Raw genomic sequence first — 16591 nt, 5'->3', positions numbered from 1 at the left:
ATTAAAAATTTTTAGAAAAACTTTTAAAAGTATTACTATCAAGCACGTAAATTAATAGAAAATTTAATGTCCTTTCAAAGAAATACCAACAAGATTTACTTATTTTTAATATTTCGTACAATATACATATATTTCATTTCATACATTTAAGATATATGTATGTGCTAATTATTAATAAAAATAAGAGTGTCATGTTGGTATTCGTTTGAGAAGACTTTCAATTGCTTATCGGAAAAAATTTTACATTAGTAATTATTATAATTTAAACAATTAATAATCAACAAATATCGGAAAATTCAAAAAATAATATCTTTTGATCATGTAATTTTGTAAAAAATTAAAAGCCCTTTCAATCGAATACCGACATGACATACTTAGTTTTAATAATTCGAATAATGCACATATATTTCAATTCATGCAAATTAATTCATATGTATATTTTTTCAACTATCAAAAATAAATATGTCATGTTGGTATTCGCTCAGAAGGACCTTTAAATTACTATTGATAAAATTATCTATTGATTGCTTTCATTCAAATATTCCTGCAAAATTTATCTTATCAATTATATAAATTTTAAAATTATTTTTACTCTATTAATTTTTACAATTATAAAGTGACTATAATTTTTTTTTTTAATAATAACTTACATTAATGTAACAGTTTGGAATCTATTGCTAGGCATAAAGGACATAGATATCATTTAAATAATTAATTGGTTATTAAAAATATATCAAAGTATTTAGTAAGCGAGTTATGTACTAGTTCGGTAGAACTTGAAACAAATAATAGCAGGGGGTATTCACCAGTATACTATTGGTTTAAATGAGTGCAATGATAGCACTCAATTTTTTGAAAATAATTACTTGGTCTTCATATTCACTTGCTGAATATGAACGGGAAAAATAATTTATCAGTTCATGAAATAAAATATAAAGACGATTAAATAATAGACATATAAATGGCGGGAAGTTTTGGGGTCGGTCCATATAATCGATGGCTTACCAGATTTGTTTTTCTTCTTAGCAGATTGTCTGAGAGGTTTCGTCTGCTTGTAAAGTATTCAAATATTTTATTTTTTACTACATGAGCAATCGAGGTGTGCACTTTTAGATTTTCCAACTTTTATTTTTCATGTCATTTATTTATTTATTTATTTTTATTTTTTTCGTGCTTCAAAGTGATCTGTTAAATAAAAATAAAAAGAGAAAATAGGGTCAAGTTCCAGAGCTGTGGATGCCAAACCACCTTAAATGTAAATTCGCAACTTTCCAGCAAAAAATATATTTATTTAAATTTGATTAAATCCCAGGAAAAATAACGTGACTATTTCCAGTCGTGCAATAAAAATAAATCAAATAATTAAATATGAAAATTTTTCATCATATTTGATTTATAAATCAGAACTTATCTAATATTGGAATAAATCGTCACGGCAAGTACTCAAGATGTTATAAGTTCGTCAAATTAATTTTAAAAAATGAAGTTAGAGATTACATTTTTTTATTTCAAACTATAAGTCAATTTTTCATCTTCATGTTCTATTAGATATTTCAGGCTTCTGAAAAGGTCAACTTTTTCAGCCTTGTCACCTACTTCTTCTTTCTTTCTTCGACTAACTTCCTTCGTACATTTTTTTATCTTTTTTTTTTTATTCACTTTTAGTTTTTTATTTTTTTTCCACCCCCACATCAATTTCCAGCGTCGAGAGACCATGAAACGAGTCACTGAATCCTAACCACGACACTCTTGATCTCTACATCTCCTTTACTCTTGTATTATCTCTCGATTTCTCTATCCCATTTCACAGTAAAAACCTGGCAGAAGCTGCTACTAGTATGACTACTGCTGGTTCTACTGGAAAGCCAAGCCGTTCTTTTATAAATCCCAGTGAGATTGTCGGTTGGATTGAGATCGTAATTGACGTGGCGACGATGTCGTATATGTGTGAGCACTGATCTTCTTATGCACTAATCAAATGCAAAGACTACAAAAGCCAATAAAGATAAAGAAAAAAAGTTTTCTTTGTTTTGCAAAAAAAAGTTATCGTGACCAACAAAACCGCTGAGAGCTTTTGCTTAAACGATCAGATACCGGATGATTTTAAATATCTTTTTTTTTAAACTGCTCTGTATATTTTTAAAAACCTGCCAGCTTCTATATTTTATTTATATGAGATATTCCGACCCTATATATTTAATATGTAAATTACCAATCGTTTTATAAAGAGGCTATTAAGTGATTCTTTTTATGATTAAGAAAGACGAAAATCTCATAATTTTTAGAATAATCGGACATGCGTATTACGAACTATTCAAATCAAATGAAGAAAATTTTCATTTTTCAAATTTTTGGCGCCAAAATTTTTCAAACCATAATACAAAAATAATTGTTAGCCCAAGTAAATTATTTAGGAGAGAACTTATTGCAAAATCGAGTGAAGTATTTTGAGTTTAAATATTAGATTTCAGGGTCATTTATTAACTAGAACTAAAATTCAAGTAATAAATGATAGGTTATAGCAAAATTCCTGATTGTAGACCACACAAAGTTAGCAAATAGGCCAGATAAAAAAAGCTCGTTCGATAAATATCCCAAAAAGGTTCATAATAATGAACTTCCAAATTTGAGACAATTCTAAACTAAATTAATCATTTTTGAAACTTCAAAAAAATTCGTGAGTCAAAAAAACTATCAAAACCCCTGATTTCAATTTTAAACAGTTTTGATAAGAGTTAAATTTTAAAAAACGTGTCTTAGAAGTATTCAGTTAAAAATTTTTTTACTCTTGAATTTTTTTCATTTCCAAAATAATCAACTTAAATTTTAAAATTGTCGCAAAGTTGGAAGTTTACTGTTATGAACAAATGATATTTTCGCATTCGAAAAGCCATCTAGCGACGATCTTAGGTAACAGTTGATTAAAATTTATTATTAATGAAATTTTGATAATTTGATAATGTATGTGTGTATTTATAAGCATATATGAGATGTAATGTATATTCAAAATAATCTATAGATGATAGTGGTCTCAGGTGGATCTAGGTTTATAGCTCAAGCTTCATTGTGCGCGACGTTGCGGTACACCAAGGGCTATGACACGTTATATACTATATACTTGGTTATACCACAGGGGAATATTACTGGGATAGGATGTAGAGAAGTGACAAGGGTGACGTTTGTCTCATATGATTGACATAAATCATATTATTTTTTTTTCCTAACAACTGTGTATTTATTATTTTTTGCTGATAATAATACTTATTATTATTAACTTACTTTTTTCATATTAAATCAAACAAAAAATTATATAAAAATTTTCTAACAGTTTAGTATTGAAAGAATATTTAACTATAAAGTTGAACTAACGCATACTACAATTTTATTAAATATTAATAAAATCTTACCTTTCCACTAGCTGATAAATATAATTATTGACATTAGCAGCACATAATAACCCTATAGTGAATAATTCATCTGGAATTTATTATTATTGAATAAATACGAGGATCTACATCATGCGTGATTATATATTTATATAAATCAGCTGAATGTATGAGTCTTGAACGGATTGAGTGAACAGTAAGGGATTATACCAGACCTAGAGGGATTTTCATCCGACAGAGGTTTGGTATCGTCAATAGAACCTAGGGGCTGCTTCCGGCGCTAGTCCTAACGGTTAACTGCTATAGACATGGTATTTTGTAAAGCTGATATACATCAAAGCCATTCAATGAATGATAGCAGAACACGACTGAATTTGATGTATAAGCTAATGAGGTAAACTCTAGTGCTGTTGAAATTTCAATGAGGGATTTTCACTAGAAGATTCTATTAAGTAAAAAGAGTGAATGAACAAACATGAATTTGGATATAATCGATTTATTCTCTCATGTGTTTTTTTTTTTTATTTTTTATATTCAATTGATAATTTATTGAAAAACAATTTCAAGATCTAAAAGTGCACATCTCCATGGCTCACAGGGTTTGAAAAAGTTATTATCTGTTATTTTATTTATTTATTTTTTTTTTTTTTCAAGCAGTTTGTAAATTTTCTTTTACGATTATTCGATTACTTCTTTGATATATTTCACAAAACCCGCAAACTGTTGAACCGTTTTGTCTCGAAATTTAATCAAATCTAAAATTCTAATCAAATTTACTTTTTATATTTCAATGAAAAAAAAAATAACCGTATTTCGAGATAAAATTTTGGATTGCCTCCAGGAGTCAACCAGACCGTCTTCTCTCTAAAAGTGAATTAGCGAAATTCATTACCAAATACTGAATATTCACTAATTCAGAGTTATAGTCATACCACTTTTGGGTAAATGGTACGATTATCACTCTGAATTAGTGAATATTCACTAATTTTCACTAATTTAGGTTTAGAGAGTTCATTAAACATAACATAAGTATTTAATCACTGCACTTTCAAATTTTCCTAATTTTTTTTATTTTACTTACACACATATTCGCATATAATTTCAAATATATTATAAAATAATTTAAAGAAAATAAAGTTGGCTTCGCCTCAGCCAACAATTGCTATTTACATATAATTTGAGATTTTTCTTATTTTACTGATTTACGTATATAGTATACTTCTTTCATATTATTTAAATAGCAAATAGAAAATTGTGATGAGCCAATTTTCACAATTACTATTAAAAACTCGAGCATTTTCAGACTTTTTTTCGTCCTCAACAATATTTTTACTGATTAACAAAAAAATGCAACCATTTTTTTTTGCCCACTCTATTATATATTTCCCTGCAGGGAGTATTAATAACAGTATAAATAACAATACAATGAAGTTTAATGTATTTCACTTACAAAATTTCAATTAACTACTGCTATCAAATACAAACATTAATAACACACTAATTTACTAATTAATGATATACTTTGAGTGCGAATTATTAATTAACCGTTTGCTATGTAACTAAACGAATTATTTTAGGACAAAAATACTCTTTTTTGATTTTAACATTATTTCAACGACAAAATTTTGTCAAAAATCAATAAACGAGCTCTTTTGTTATCTGTGTGGTTCAATTTACAAAAAAGTTTCGACTGTTCATATTTACGAGCTAGATTAAAAAAGTATTGTTAAGTATCTAAAAATATCGTTAAAGTTCTGATGAGAGTATAGATACAAAAAATACTGAAAAAGAGTATTCTCACCTATTGTCGTTTGATACATACAATATATGTTAGTATAATACGTTTACAGATCATTGAATTAATTAATGCGATTCTCATACTTACTAGTAGCACTGACAGCAGGTCCGATGACCGAGTACCTAGGGTTGCTCGTAACGGCCCCTGGGACAGTCTTGTCTAGCTCTGCAACACATTATTGTAATTATACCGTGGAATATACAGTGCCGTTAATTACAATAGGGACGTTACCTATTTGTATAAGGACCAATAGATACATATACTAATCTATCTCTTGATAAACTAAACCTCACTTACTTATGTACTTAATTTACGATTTATTGTACTCTATAGATTCGAAAATTGTTAATCCATATTAACAATTATTATTTATTACTCTTTTTATATCCTATGCAAAAGTTTTAATTTAATAATGAAATAAGTTTTAATAACATTCGGGTGAATAGAAATAGGCTGCTTGGAAATTCGTTTTACATAAAAGGCTTTGATAACATTTTTTTTTCTTTAATAGTCTATAGCGAAAAAAAATTCCGATAAAATCTATGATGCTAACATTGTTTTCATGGACTATACTTTAATTACCGTAAATTAAAAAATTTAGGATGTAACATTTTTTAGTATCTAACATCGTAATTTCATCAAAGGCTTTTTAGATAAAAAACGATGTTAACATCATAGAAAATTTCAAAACTATATTTATTTTTATATTTGATCTTTCTATTTACTTTTAAACAAAGTAAATATTACAGCGCTGCCTCTACTGCAATGCGATGTAAGTTATAAAAGTAACGATGTTACATAGTAATTTTTGAATAGTACTTGTGACTACTGTAAAAGGTATTCTTGTGACTTATGATGTTATGACTGTTTGTTTTTGTCATTTATATGGATCTCAATACTCCATATCCTTGTGAGCCTTTATGAGGCCAACTGATCCAAGCCGTCGATCAACTTGCGTTCAAAGGGTCCTGTGTTCGAATCCCATACCCGTTCGAGCGATTATTATTTTCTACAGTTATTAAAAATTTTATTGTCGAATTCTCAAATATTACGATGGGAACATCGTAATTTATACTAAAGACTGTTATTTGTGATATAAAATTTTCGGAATACTAAATTATAAAAATTATGATTTCAAAGGTACAGTCTACCGTTACAATGATCAAAAGAGAAAATTACGAATTTCCTTTCCATGTAAGTTATGTCATGATAAAGGAAATATTTTTTATAAAATATAAATATATATGTAGTTCTTTATCAAAATATTTTCGATTGCAATTAAAGAGGTTCAAACGTAACTTATTACGGAAGACAGTAATTGATTTTTTTTCATCATAAAAATTTTTGAAAATTAATAATATGTTTAATATTGTAGCTATGAATAGCTTTTTTTTTTAATTAGCCAATTTTCCACGCAATAAAAATATTTAATATACTTCTGCAGTAGAAGCATAGAATAAATTAAAGTAAAGTATGGCAACAGCGTTCTTCTATTCACACATGCTCTGTGTGTAAACAATAATAGTCACTGACACTTGTGCAATATATTTTTTATTTATAATTTTCACTTTATTAAAAAATGCCACCTGGCAGCCAAATGGAACGAAAGCTTTTCAAAAACAATTTATGAAATTTTAAATCCTCATGAAGAGAAATTTTGTTTAAATCGTTTGAAAAGTCGTCCTACACAACGACTTCCTTCACTACAAGAGTTGATAAATTCATTTTTAATCATTGCTACAAAAAATCTGCCTGACCATTCAAAGCTTGCAAGTATCTATTTAATGTCAGTTGGTATATAAACTTTTTGGGATGCCTATAAAATTCTTAACCTCTAACGGTAAAATCCATTCATGAGCTTTCGTTTATTTCCACTTTTTTCTTCAGAGTACACAGCAGCTTTTGAGCTTTTTCGCTCACGGTTCGTTATTTACCGTCGGTAATGTAGAATTTCGAATACCCTCATTTCTACTTTCTCATCTTTAGGAAAAGTAGATTTTGATTATAACTGTGGTATCAATTTTACCGACTACCAAGTTATCTACAAAGATCAGAGCTTTATTTCAATTTGTTTTCCGATCTTAATCAAATTTTTCTCAAGATTTTCTGCTATAACCATAGTGATGGTAAATCTTATAAACTTGAAGTCTGTTTATTTGTAACTTTAAAATTAACGATCATTGATCTCAAAAAAATTTCAATCTTATGAAATCATTAAACATCAAGTTAATTTAATTAGTTACAAATAAAACTTTTAAACATTAATTCTGATAAATAAAGGGCTTGAAAAGCTTGAAAGCTTCAATAAAAAAGTTTCATAGTGGAATGAAGAAACTTTTTATTGCATTAACTTTTTGTGCTATTATATTTTGTATAAGAACGAAAAAAGAAAATATATATATATATATATATATATGCGGTTTATTGATGAAAGTTTTTCTTTAACCTTGAGCTTTTGACATTTCGGTTGAATGGGTTCTTAATATTGAATAAAACATCTTGGATACTGTGATATTGCGCTTGAAATTAAATAAATGAGACACTTGTGAGATAAGACAACTTGTATAAGATATACTAACCTGAATTTACATTATCGTCAATCGGTTGAAATTGGAACGCAGCTTTGAAACCTTGACCAGGCCATTCAAAATTAGCAACAAACTCGATATAAAGGTTTGGCCCAGTACTCAGCACCTCTATTTCCGTTGCTTCGTTACATAGGACAGCTATTGTCGGAGCTTGAGAATGGGTGCCATCGTGAATTCTGATTAAGTCCGCCTTATTCAAACAACTGTAAATTCAATTTTTATTAAATGGCATCGGCTTTAACTGAATCTGTTCATTTATTTATGATTATAAAAAAAAAAACGGGGTAAAATGAGACTTTATATCTTTGATAGGTATCTGGGGAAAATTAGACATCATTTTTCAACCAACAAAAAAACAATTTATTTTGTTTCGCTGAAGAATGCTTGGTTACAGTTTGTAGAATAAGATGGGACAAGTTGATCAGTCAGGACCTGCAGCTGATTCAAAATTTCCATAGAAAATTTTTTTCGTTTGTTATCAGATCCATTTTATTGAAAACTGGAAAAAGCTGATTTGAGGCAAAATGGGCCATATTTATAAAAAGATTTTTTTACTGGAAATTTTAAATGAGCCCGCTCTAGGGTAATTGACTTGCCTATGATTTTCTAAGAACTGTAACTAATCAAATAATCATTTTCGGAAAAAAAAAAAAACATCTTATGATAAAGTGTTTCAAATTGCCCGGGGTTTCTCTATTCCTATTCTTGATTAATTATCTATTACTTTCTATTTTACTTAAAGAAGGTCGGTTGCTATGTCCATGATAATAAAAAAAATGAGATTTTCGAAAAATATTTTTTCACGATAATAATTGTAAAAGATCATAACATTTTGATAAACGTAAATCGTATACTTTTTCAAATATTTTATTTAACAAATATATGTGTATATATTGTACAGAGTGAAATCGAAATTCGGACACCGGTCTTAGACAAGAATATTTTCATATTTTACGTGTTCAATTTTTTTTTCAAGGGTAAAAAACTTGTTTTACATTTTATGTTTCTGTATAATTAAAAAAAAAAAATTAGAGTCAAAAGGTTTACTTCTGAAGACGACGATATGTTACTTGAATTAACTTTTGTGCAGCCGGGGACCTTTTTAAAAATAAAAACATCAAAGTTATGTATTTATTTTTTTTTTTTTTTAACAACAAATAGTGAAGCGTTCTGAGTTATTCATGAATTTTTATATGAAAAAGCAACGGGCTCGTTCGTCGTCCAGTAACATGTTCCTTGAGCTCTTTGAGCACAAATTAGTTTTTATGATGAGTAAACATATTGTAGCATTTCAAACTATAAAAACCGGCTTGTGTTTTACTTTCGCTACAAAGTTTTTTACTGATTAATTTACATTGAATCGTAACTAAAACTCATGCAATATATATTATCATAAAAAAATTTCATATTTTTATAAAGATGACTTCTGAAGACCTTTTCTGATATTATTAATTAATTTTAGGTCAATTTCAATTTAAAAAAAATAAAAATTCAATCCAACATTTACTTTAATTATGGCCGGCCAAAATTATGGCGTTTCAAATTGATTAATTTATAAACAAAAAAAAAATAATTATTCGGATATTATAAATTAATATATATTGTCATTTTATATTTTATGATATTTATAACTCGAAAATTTTAATTGACCTAATACTAAAGTATTTGAGTGATTCAATATATAATGATATTAAGATTTTATATTTTTGATTGATTTCAACTTGTCGACGAATTGAAGCTAATTATTTTGAATTTCAAGTAAAATTTTTAACAGTTCCAATTTCGTCATATTAATGAAACAGTTTTTTTTTTTTTTTAATTGCGATTGGAATCAAATATAGATAGTAATAGTAAGAAGTCTTATTTGAAAAGTAATTTGACGTAAATGAGAGGAAATAAGATGATGTAATGGTGTAAAAGTTTATAAAGGAAAAGAGCCAGTGAGAGAGAGAGAGAGAGAGAGAGAGAGAGAGAGAGAGAGAGAGAGAGAGAGAGAGAGAAAGAGTTCTGGTATTAGCGTGTTTCATGTTTACACGCTCATTTCACAGAGTGAAGTTGTTTCTTTGTCTTAAATAGGATTTGTTCCTAATTTGATTCTCTAGACGTCAGACACTTCTGTTTTAATTACGAGCTTTTTACTGATTTAAGGACTTTCTCGTGTCACACATAAGTCCAATGAGAATTAAGTTTTTATTAAATTTTTAGTTTCCATTAAAATAGTATTTTTTAAATATGGAAAATTTATCGATAATGTAAACAATACTATTGTTTATTCAGCCGAAAGAGATACTTTTTTTCGACCGATGCTTAAAAATTGATTTTTCAAGAATTAATTTATATGGTCGTTTATAGGTTTTAGAAATTTCGGAAATATTTATGTTGTGACACATACTCAAAACGTATGCCAATGAGCGCTTATAATCAGCAACTACGATATTACATATAACATAAAGGTTATTAACCTTTAGACAGTAACCCCAGTTTGACAGACCGCAAATCAAATTTAAAAATGAAACATTTTTTAATATGTTTATGTTAAAATATTAATTGAAATGATTTTTCAAAATAAATAAAGGTTATGATATCATTACATCAATCATGTCTTTTTCCCGAAGACATAGTTTTATTCATATAAATAGATAAAGTTCTTTACTCACTATGTGTACTTCTAATACTTATTCTCTTGGAATATTAAATATCTAAGAACGTTCAAAAAATTTTTAGTTGTGATTAAGATTCAAAATCATGCATTCAGTCAATCCAACTTTTTGAAAGATATCCAAGTTACCTCGAATCAAAATTATGAGCATATAATCTTATCCTAAGGTAACAGTTTTATCTCATTGTACTGGCGCGCTCATCAGCAAAGCAATCTGACATCTGACGTACTCTACTTTAGACTTCTCCAACTTATATTTTCCAGTTTAGACGTTATCTGGTGAAAATCTTGTAATTTTCCACAGTTGATAGAATCTGTTTTCTGACAAATTCGATATAGCTAAAAATTCATCCGTTTTCATGTTTTTAGTCACTTTTTAATTTATTCCATTCAAAATCGAATCATTTTTAAGTTTTCAAATTATTCGTGGGGTAGAGGGGGGGGGGGGCAAAATAGGCTCCTTAAGAAATGAGGGCTTATATGTAATATAAATGTCAGCCCATTTTGCCCCACTCTTCCCTAATAAGGGAAAGGGGAGGTCACTTAAAATTTTGAGGGCCCATTTTGCCCCCCCTCCCTTCTCTCTTCCCCTATATATTCAAATTATTCCTTCAAATTCGAATTAATTTTTCAGTTTTCAAAAACTTGATTAGTTTTTGAATTATTCATCAATTTTGCAATTATTCGATTCAAATTTAAATTATTCGTAAATTTACAGATTATTGAATTCAAATTTGAATTACTCGTCTTCGACTAATTTGATTGAACTTCGAATTATTCGTTAGTTTTCGATTCGGAATATTCGGTTCAAATTTCGATTACTGAGTTTTTTCTATCTCATGTAAAATTCGAAAGATTGAAAATAATTAAAAAAAGATTTAAATTATTTTCACACCCTTAACATTGATATTATTTTCTCAGTCTTTATATCGCCCTCAATTTTGCTCATAAAAAATTTAATTAAACTCATTGGGAAAAAAAAATTTCCAAATTTAATAGTTCATTTGATAAATGATTATTTCACAATGAAGAAGAAATGACAAGAAAAAAAAATTCTTTGTCTTAAATGACACATATTGAAACTTCAACTGAGCACTTTGCTGAGGTGGTAAGTATAACGATGAGGGATGAAGTGGTTGCGAAAAGTTTTAAAGAAAAAGTCCACGTTGCAGTTCAAAAGATCGAGAAAACGACAGCAAGTGAAAAATAATAAAAAAAGCGAATGAGAAAGTGACAAATACAGTTGAAAAACATAAGATGGAATGAAGAAGAGAGAAAAAAACAAATTGAGGTGATAGCTTGTAGAGTTACGTTAGAAGTATGGAGTGTTCTCAATATAGATATATTGAATAAAGTATGAGTACTAGAGCTTTTCTAAGACTACTGAAGCTTTTAAGGTGACAAAGAAATGTCAATAGTTTTTGATTCCTCTTTATACTTTTTACTGTTCAATCAGCAACTCTTGAAGTTTTAAAGAAATTTCATCAAAGTTATTTTTTGTTGTCTTCTTTTTTTCCTCGATTATTTTTGCATTAATTAACTTAGTTCTCTGAACAGTTTTACCTGGACTGTAGATGGATTTTATAATAAAATAACTTTGGGATTAAAAATCAAAGCATAATTTAATAAAGTAAGAGCGAAAAAAATTAAAACGAAGAATTATCTGTTGAATGATAATCAATTTATGCTGATGAGTTTTGGGTGTGTGAAATTTTGTTAGGATCATATCAATTTTCCTATCAGCCCGTTGAAGCTAAATTCGTATTTATTTCAACCTTTTTTTAACTTTTTTACAAGATCATAATTTGTTGTCACAAACTTTATAAATTCTTAAGAAGATGTTTATTATATCAACATTTTAGATACGAAAAAAAAACTTCAACACAAAATGTTTATATTTATATTTTTTTTTTTTGTCGGTAAAAAAAGACATAATACAACTAAAAATATAGTTCATAAAATATTCTTACGAACATAATAATAAAAAAAAATTCATGAGCTTAACCGTGATCTTCATTTTACGTTACTTGAGTGACGTAAAAAAAAGCTTGAGCTCCGATACCAGGTATAAAAAAAAGTAACGCTATAACGGTTAAAATATTTCGAGTTTTAGAAAGCTTTATCAAGAATGATGTTCCCTTATAGTTATTTTAATATGAAGCATAATAAAATCCATGAATTCTAATGAAGCTTATGAACAAATACAGAAAATCGAAAAATATATACTTCAAGAAGTCACTAATCGTTTGAGGCGAGCATAGAGGGCCCGAAGGAGCTTCGCGCTTGAAGTGTGCAATAATGATGAAGTTTCAAATTTGAATTCATTTCCCGTGTGAAAAAACAATACATGGTTAAAATATATAAAATCATATATGTTTGCAACAAAAAAATATATGATATATTGAATTGTATATTATAAAAAATCATATAGAGATTTTGGCCGATTTAATATAAAATTATATGCAGTAGTAAATATATGTATCCCATATATGTTACTTATATGTTTTTTATATGAAGCTATATTTACATTTACCTGATAATATATTGTATTGATATATTTCCTTTTATATTCAAAAAATATAAAAAGTAGCATACAATTTATATTATATATGTCACCATATATTTTCTTTGTTATATTTAAGCATATATTTTATTCGGTGTATGTATACGTATATGGGTATATTATATATTCGCATCAAATTAACTAATTTTGAAAATTTTATCTGGAATTTAAAGAGTATATTAAAATTTAGATCTAATTTAATTGGAGTTGGTCATGCGAATAAAAAACTTTTTTTTTCCATACACAATATAAATATATGTTTCTATATATGGTAGAAATATATATTTTTATGTATGATAAAAATATATTTTTTGTATATGATTGACATATATATTTTATATATGCTGAACATATACGGACTCGTATAAGATGAATATGATATTTTTTAATATAAAAAATATAGTTAAATTGGCCACATATATTCTCTGATATTTATCATATATTTTTACCATATATGTTATTTTCATACGGGTTGGTTTTTTACAATGGAAATAAAGTTTGATGGTAATGTCGTAAATCATTGAAGAGAAACTGCATAGGTCTGCCTAATTTAATATAACATTAACAATAGATTTGAAGTATAGGAAAAAGTTTAGTTTATAACTTTTCTTAAGAAATCGTTACTAATAATAAGATCGTAGTCGTGAACTGATAATTCATGGCTTTGTAGTTTTTCGATATAAAGTTTGGCATTTCGAACCTATGAACCTATACAGTACCACTCTATAAGTGTGTGCGTCTGTGTTTATGTTGTAATACTGAGTAAATTTAAAGTTCTCTCAAACATTCTGGAATAGCCCCCGAATTTCAAGAGTGAATTCATCGATTATTGATACAAGTTTGGTGATGATATCGAGTTTCACAATCTGTTTATAAATTAATTACGGTTTATTGGAATTAGTTTTTCTCATAATTTAGCAGAATTTAACAATATCAGCATTTAATATATGTATCACACTATATATATGCATTAAATAGTATATATTTTATAAAAACATTACTTTTGTCGGAATCGTAGATTTGATGACAGCCCGAATATCTTAAATAGCTGTTTGCACACTTAACATAACTAAATATTGTATTAAATCGACTTATTTACTCTTGTTATAGTCGATTGAATTTTCCTCTTGGTTGAATTTCTATGGATTTTCACAGTGAGTAGATATAAAACGCCGAAAGAAAAACGACATCTCACAAAGTAGTGGGTCACGCTCCGTGAAAAATAAAAACATTATTCATTACTTTCCGTGTTTTACTTTGTACGGTTAAATTTTTCAATAATTCTATCAATGAATTTCCCTGGTGTAGTAAATATTCAGGCAGTAAAAAAATATATATATTTCAATTTAAATCAAATAATTCAAAAACTGGCGAATAGGTCGAAAATGGTAAATCTCGGGAAAAAAAAATTATTTTAAAAATATTCCAAAAAAATTCGTTACTGAACTTCCAAATTTGAGACAATTCTGAATTTTTAGTTGATCATTTTTAAAACTTTGAAAATATTCACGAGTAAAAAAAATAATTTTCAACTAATTATTTTTTGGAAACGTTTTTCTAAAATTTTCAAGCGAAAATCATTCGATTTCAAAGTTTTTTTGGTTTGAAAAATGTTTCCAAAAAAAAAAAGATAAACCAATTATGGTCGGTTTTTGACTTTATATAAAAACTTTTCAAAAACGAGGTTCGAAATTTGAAAACGTTTCTACTTTAAAATTTTTTTTAAATTAAAAAATGATCAACTTAAAGTTTAGAATTGTCTTTAATTTGGAAATTCACTATTATGATCTTTTTTAGAACATTTTTGGAACTTATTTCTTTTATATGAAATAGGGGAAGGGAGTAGGGAAGGTAAAACAGGGTACCTCCAAAATTTTATAGAAAAAAATTTTATTTTTTAAATGTTTTTTAAACATTCCAAAATCACCTTGGTAAACATAATTGAGTATTATTTTGAATATTTTTTGTTAAACTTTTTCAAAAATGGAGTTTCAGTCAAAAAATGTTGATAGCTCCTGATTTATGATAAAAACTAGTAAAATTTTTTTTTCTTCTTTTGCACCCAATAATTGTGTAAAATGTAATGTTGTTTTATGTAAATGTCTCACAAACAAATTTAATTTGATCAATTTTATTTAATATAAAGAAATTTTTTTTTTCGCCTTTTTTAGGGGATACCCCATTTTGCCCGCCAAAGTGAAAAATTTTTTGTTTCAACAGAAACTGAAATTTTTGTTTATTTACTTTGCACATCATCAAAAACAAAAAAATTTAGCGTATTTGAGTCCTCGGAACCATAGTATCCCGCTTTGCTTCTCTTCCCCTAGTTCAAAAATTGAAATTATTCCATTTAAATTTCCAATCGAGTAGCAATATCCGATTCGATTGAAACATTATTCGCACTATTCATAATGTCGATAAAAGTTTCTTAATACAATAAATCAACGTTTATGTAATGTCGACACAGTTAATTTAGTTTCGATAATTACCAAAGCAGTAATTATAAATTTTGACGATGGTTCCAGTGTTATTTGCACAAGCATTAAACTTCATACATCAATAATTACTAAATTTGATTTTTCCTCGCTTCCTTGTTTAATATTAACTAACCGTGATACTAATTAAATATTGTTGACATAAGAGATTATGTTTTGAAAATACGCTTCAGGCAACTTGCATTAAAAAATCACGGTAGAATTGAAGGAGCGGGAACATGGAATTAGAGGCCATGGAAGCATTGTAGCTAAATTAGTTTGCACTTGACATTTGATGGTTGGTTGATAATAAACAATGCTCAGCATAATGTTATTATCGTAAATTGTTTGAAATTCGATATCGTAATTAGTTGTACCATTTTACTGCAATATGCTTATTATAATATCAGAAATTAATTGAGGTTACTCTAACATTTATACGCGGAAAAAAAAGATTTTTGAAGAGTAATAGAGTTTAGAGTTGCCACCCGTCATGATTTTCCCGGACATGTTCGGGTTTTTTAAGCGCCGGGGAAGTGCGTAAAATTTAAATTTTTATTGTATAGGAATTTTATTGACTTTATAAATAAAGTATTCAGAAATAGTTGTTTTAGAAATTTTCAAATTCTCGTTACTATAGATCAGTCAAATCTATGAAAAAGGTAGTGCTCAATATAATAATATTTAAATTTCATACGTTTCTGAAAAAAAATTTTTTATAGGCTTAATTTTCAATACTTTTTGATAATTATCCGCGCGGCTGCTGTCTTACTCTAACCTCGACACGCCATGTGACAGCAACCGCGCGGAAAACCTCATTTTCAATATTAAATAAAAATTATTATTTATAGAGCTAAAATTCAGGGAGTCGAGACTTTTTTTCAGAACTTTCCTCCTCTTTAAGGATCTTTTCTTAGATTTTCGACATCGCTTATAGTTATTGAGTTATTAATCAAAAGCTAAGATTCTGTATTTTGATTTTGTTTTTTGTTGATAAAAAATTTAAATTTTGATAAATAAAAAAAAGTAAAAAACGCATCTTGCTTAAAATTTGATTCCGCATCGAATGAGCTACCACTCATATTTTTGCCACAATTCTAAAGATTTTTCTCAGCAAAATAAT

The 16591-nt window shown here is 27.6% G+C and overlaps 1 protein-coding gene and 1 long non-coding RNA gene across 4 annotated transcripts in view; one reads left to right on the top strand and one right to left on the bottom strand.

Annotated features, from left to right (window-relative positions):
* LOC103574876 (suppressor of lurcher protein 1) overlaps positions 1-16591 on the bottom strand; it is a 331756-nt gene that overhangs the window by 146241 nt on the left and 168924 nt on the right. For all 3 annotated transcript variants that reach the window (XM_014442139.2, XM_053738735.1, XM_053738733.1), the window contains exons 7-8: positions 7764-7975; positions 5272-5349 (exon numbers count right to left, since the gene is read on the bottom strand). In XM_014442139.2, coding sequence (XP_014297625.2) covers positions 5272-5349; positions 7764-7975 — 290 coding nt within the window. The remainder of the gene's footprint in view (positions 1-5271; positions 5350-7763; positions 7976-16591) is intronic.
* LOC128667662 (uncharacterized) overlaps positions 1-16591 on the top strand; it is a 77361-nt gene that overhangs the window by 280 nt on the left and 60490 nt on the right. The gene's annotated exons all lie outside the window — the stretch shown is intronic.

This window comes from Microplitis demolitor, chromosome 4, assembly GCF_026212275.2.
Source record: "Microplitis demolitor isolate Queensland-Clemson2020A chromosome 4, iyMicDemo2.1a, whole genome shotgun sequence".
Classification (NCBI taxonomy): Eukaryota; Metazoa; Arthropoda; class Insecta; order Hymenoptera; family Braconidae; genus Microplitis; species Microplitis demolitor.
This window is presented reverse-complemented; position numbering and strand designations above follow the sequence as displayed.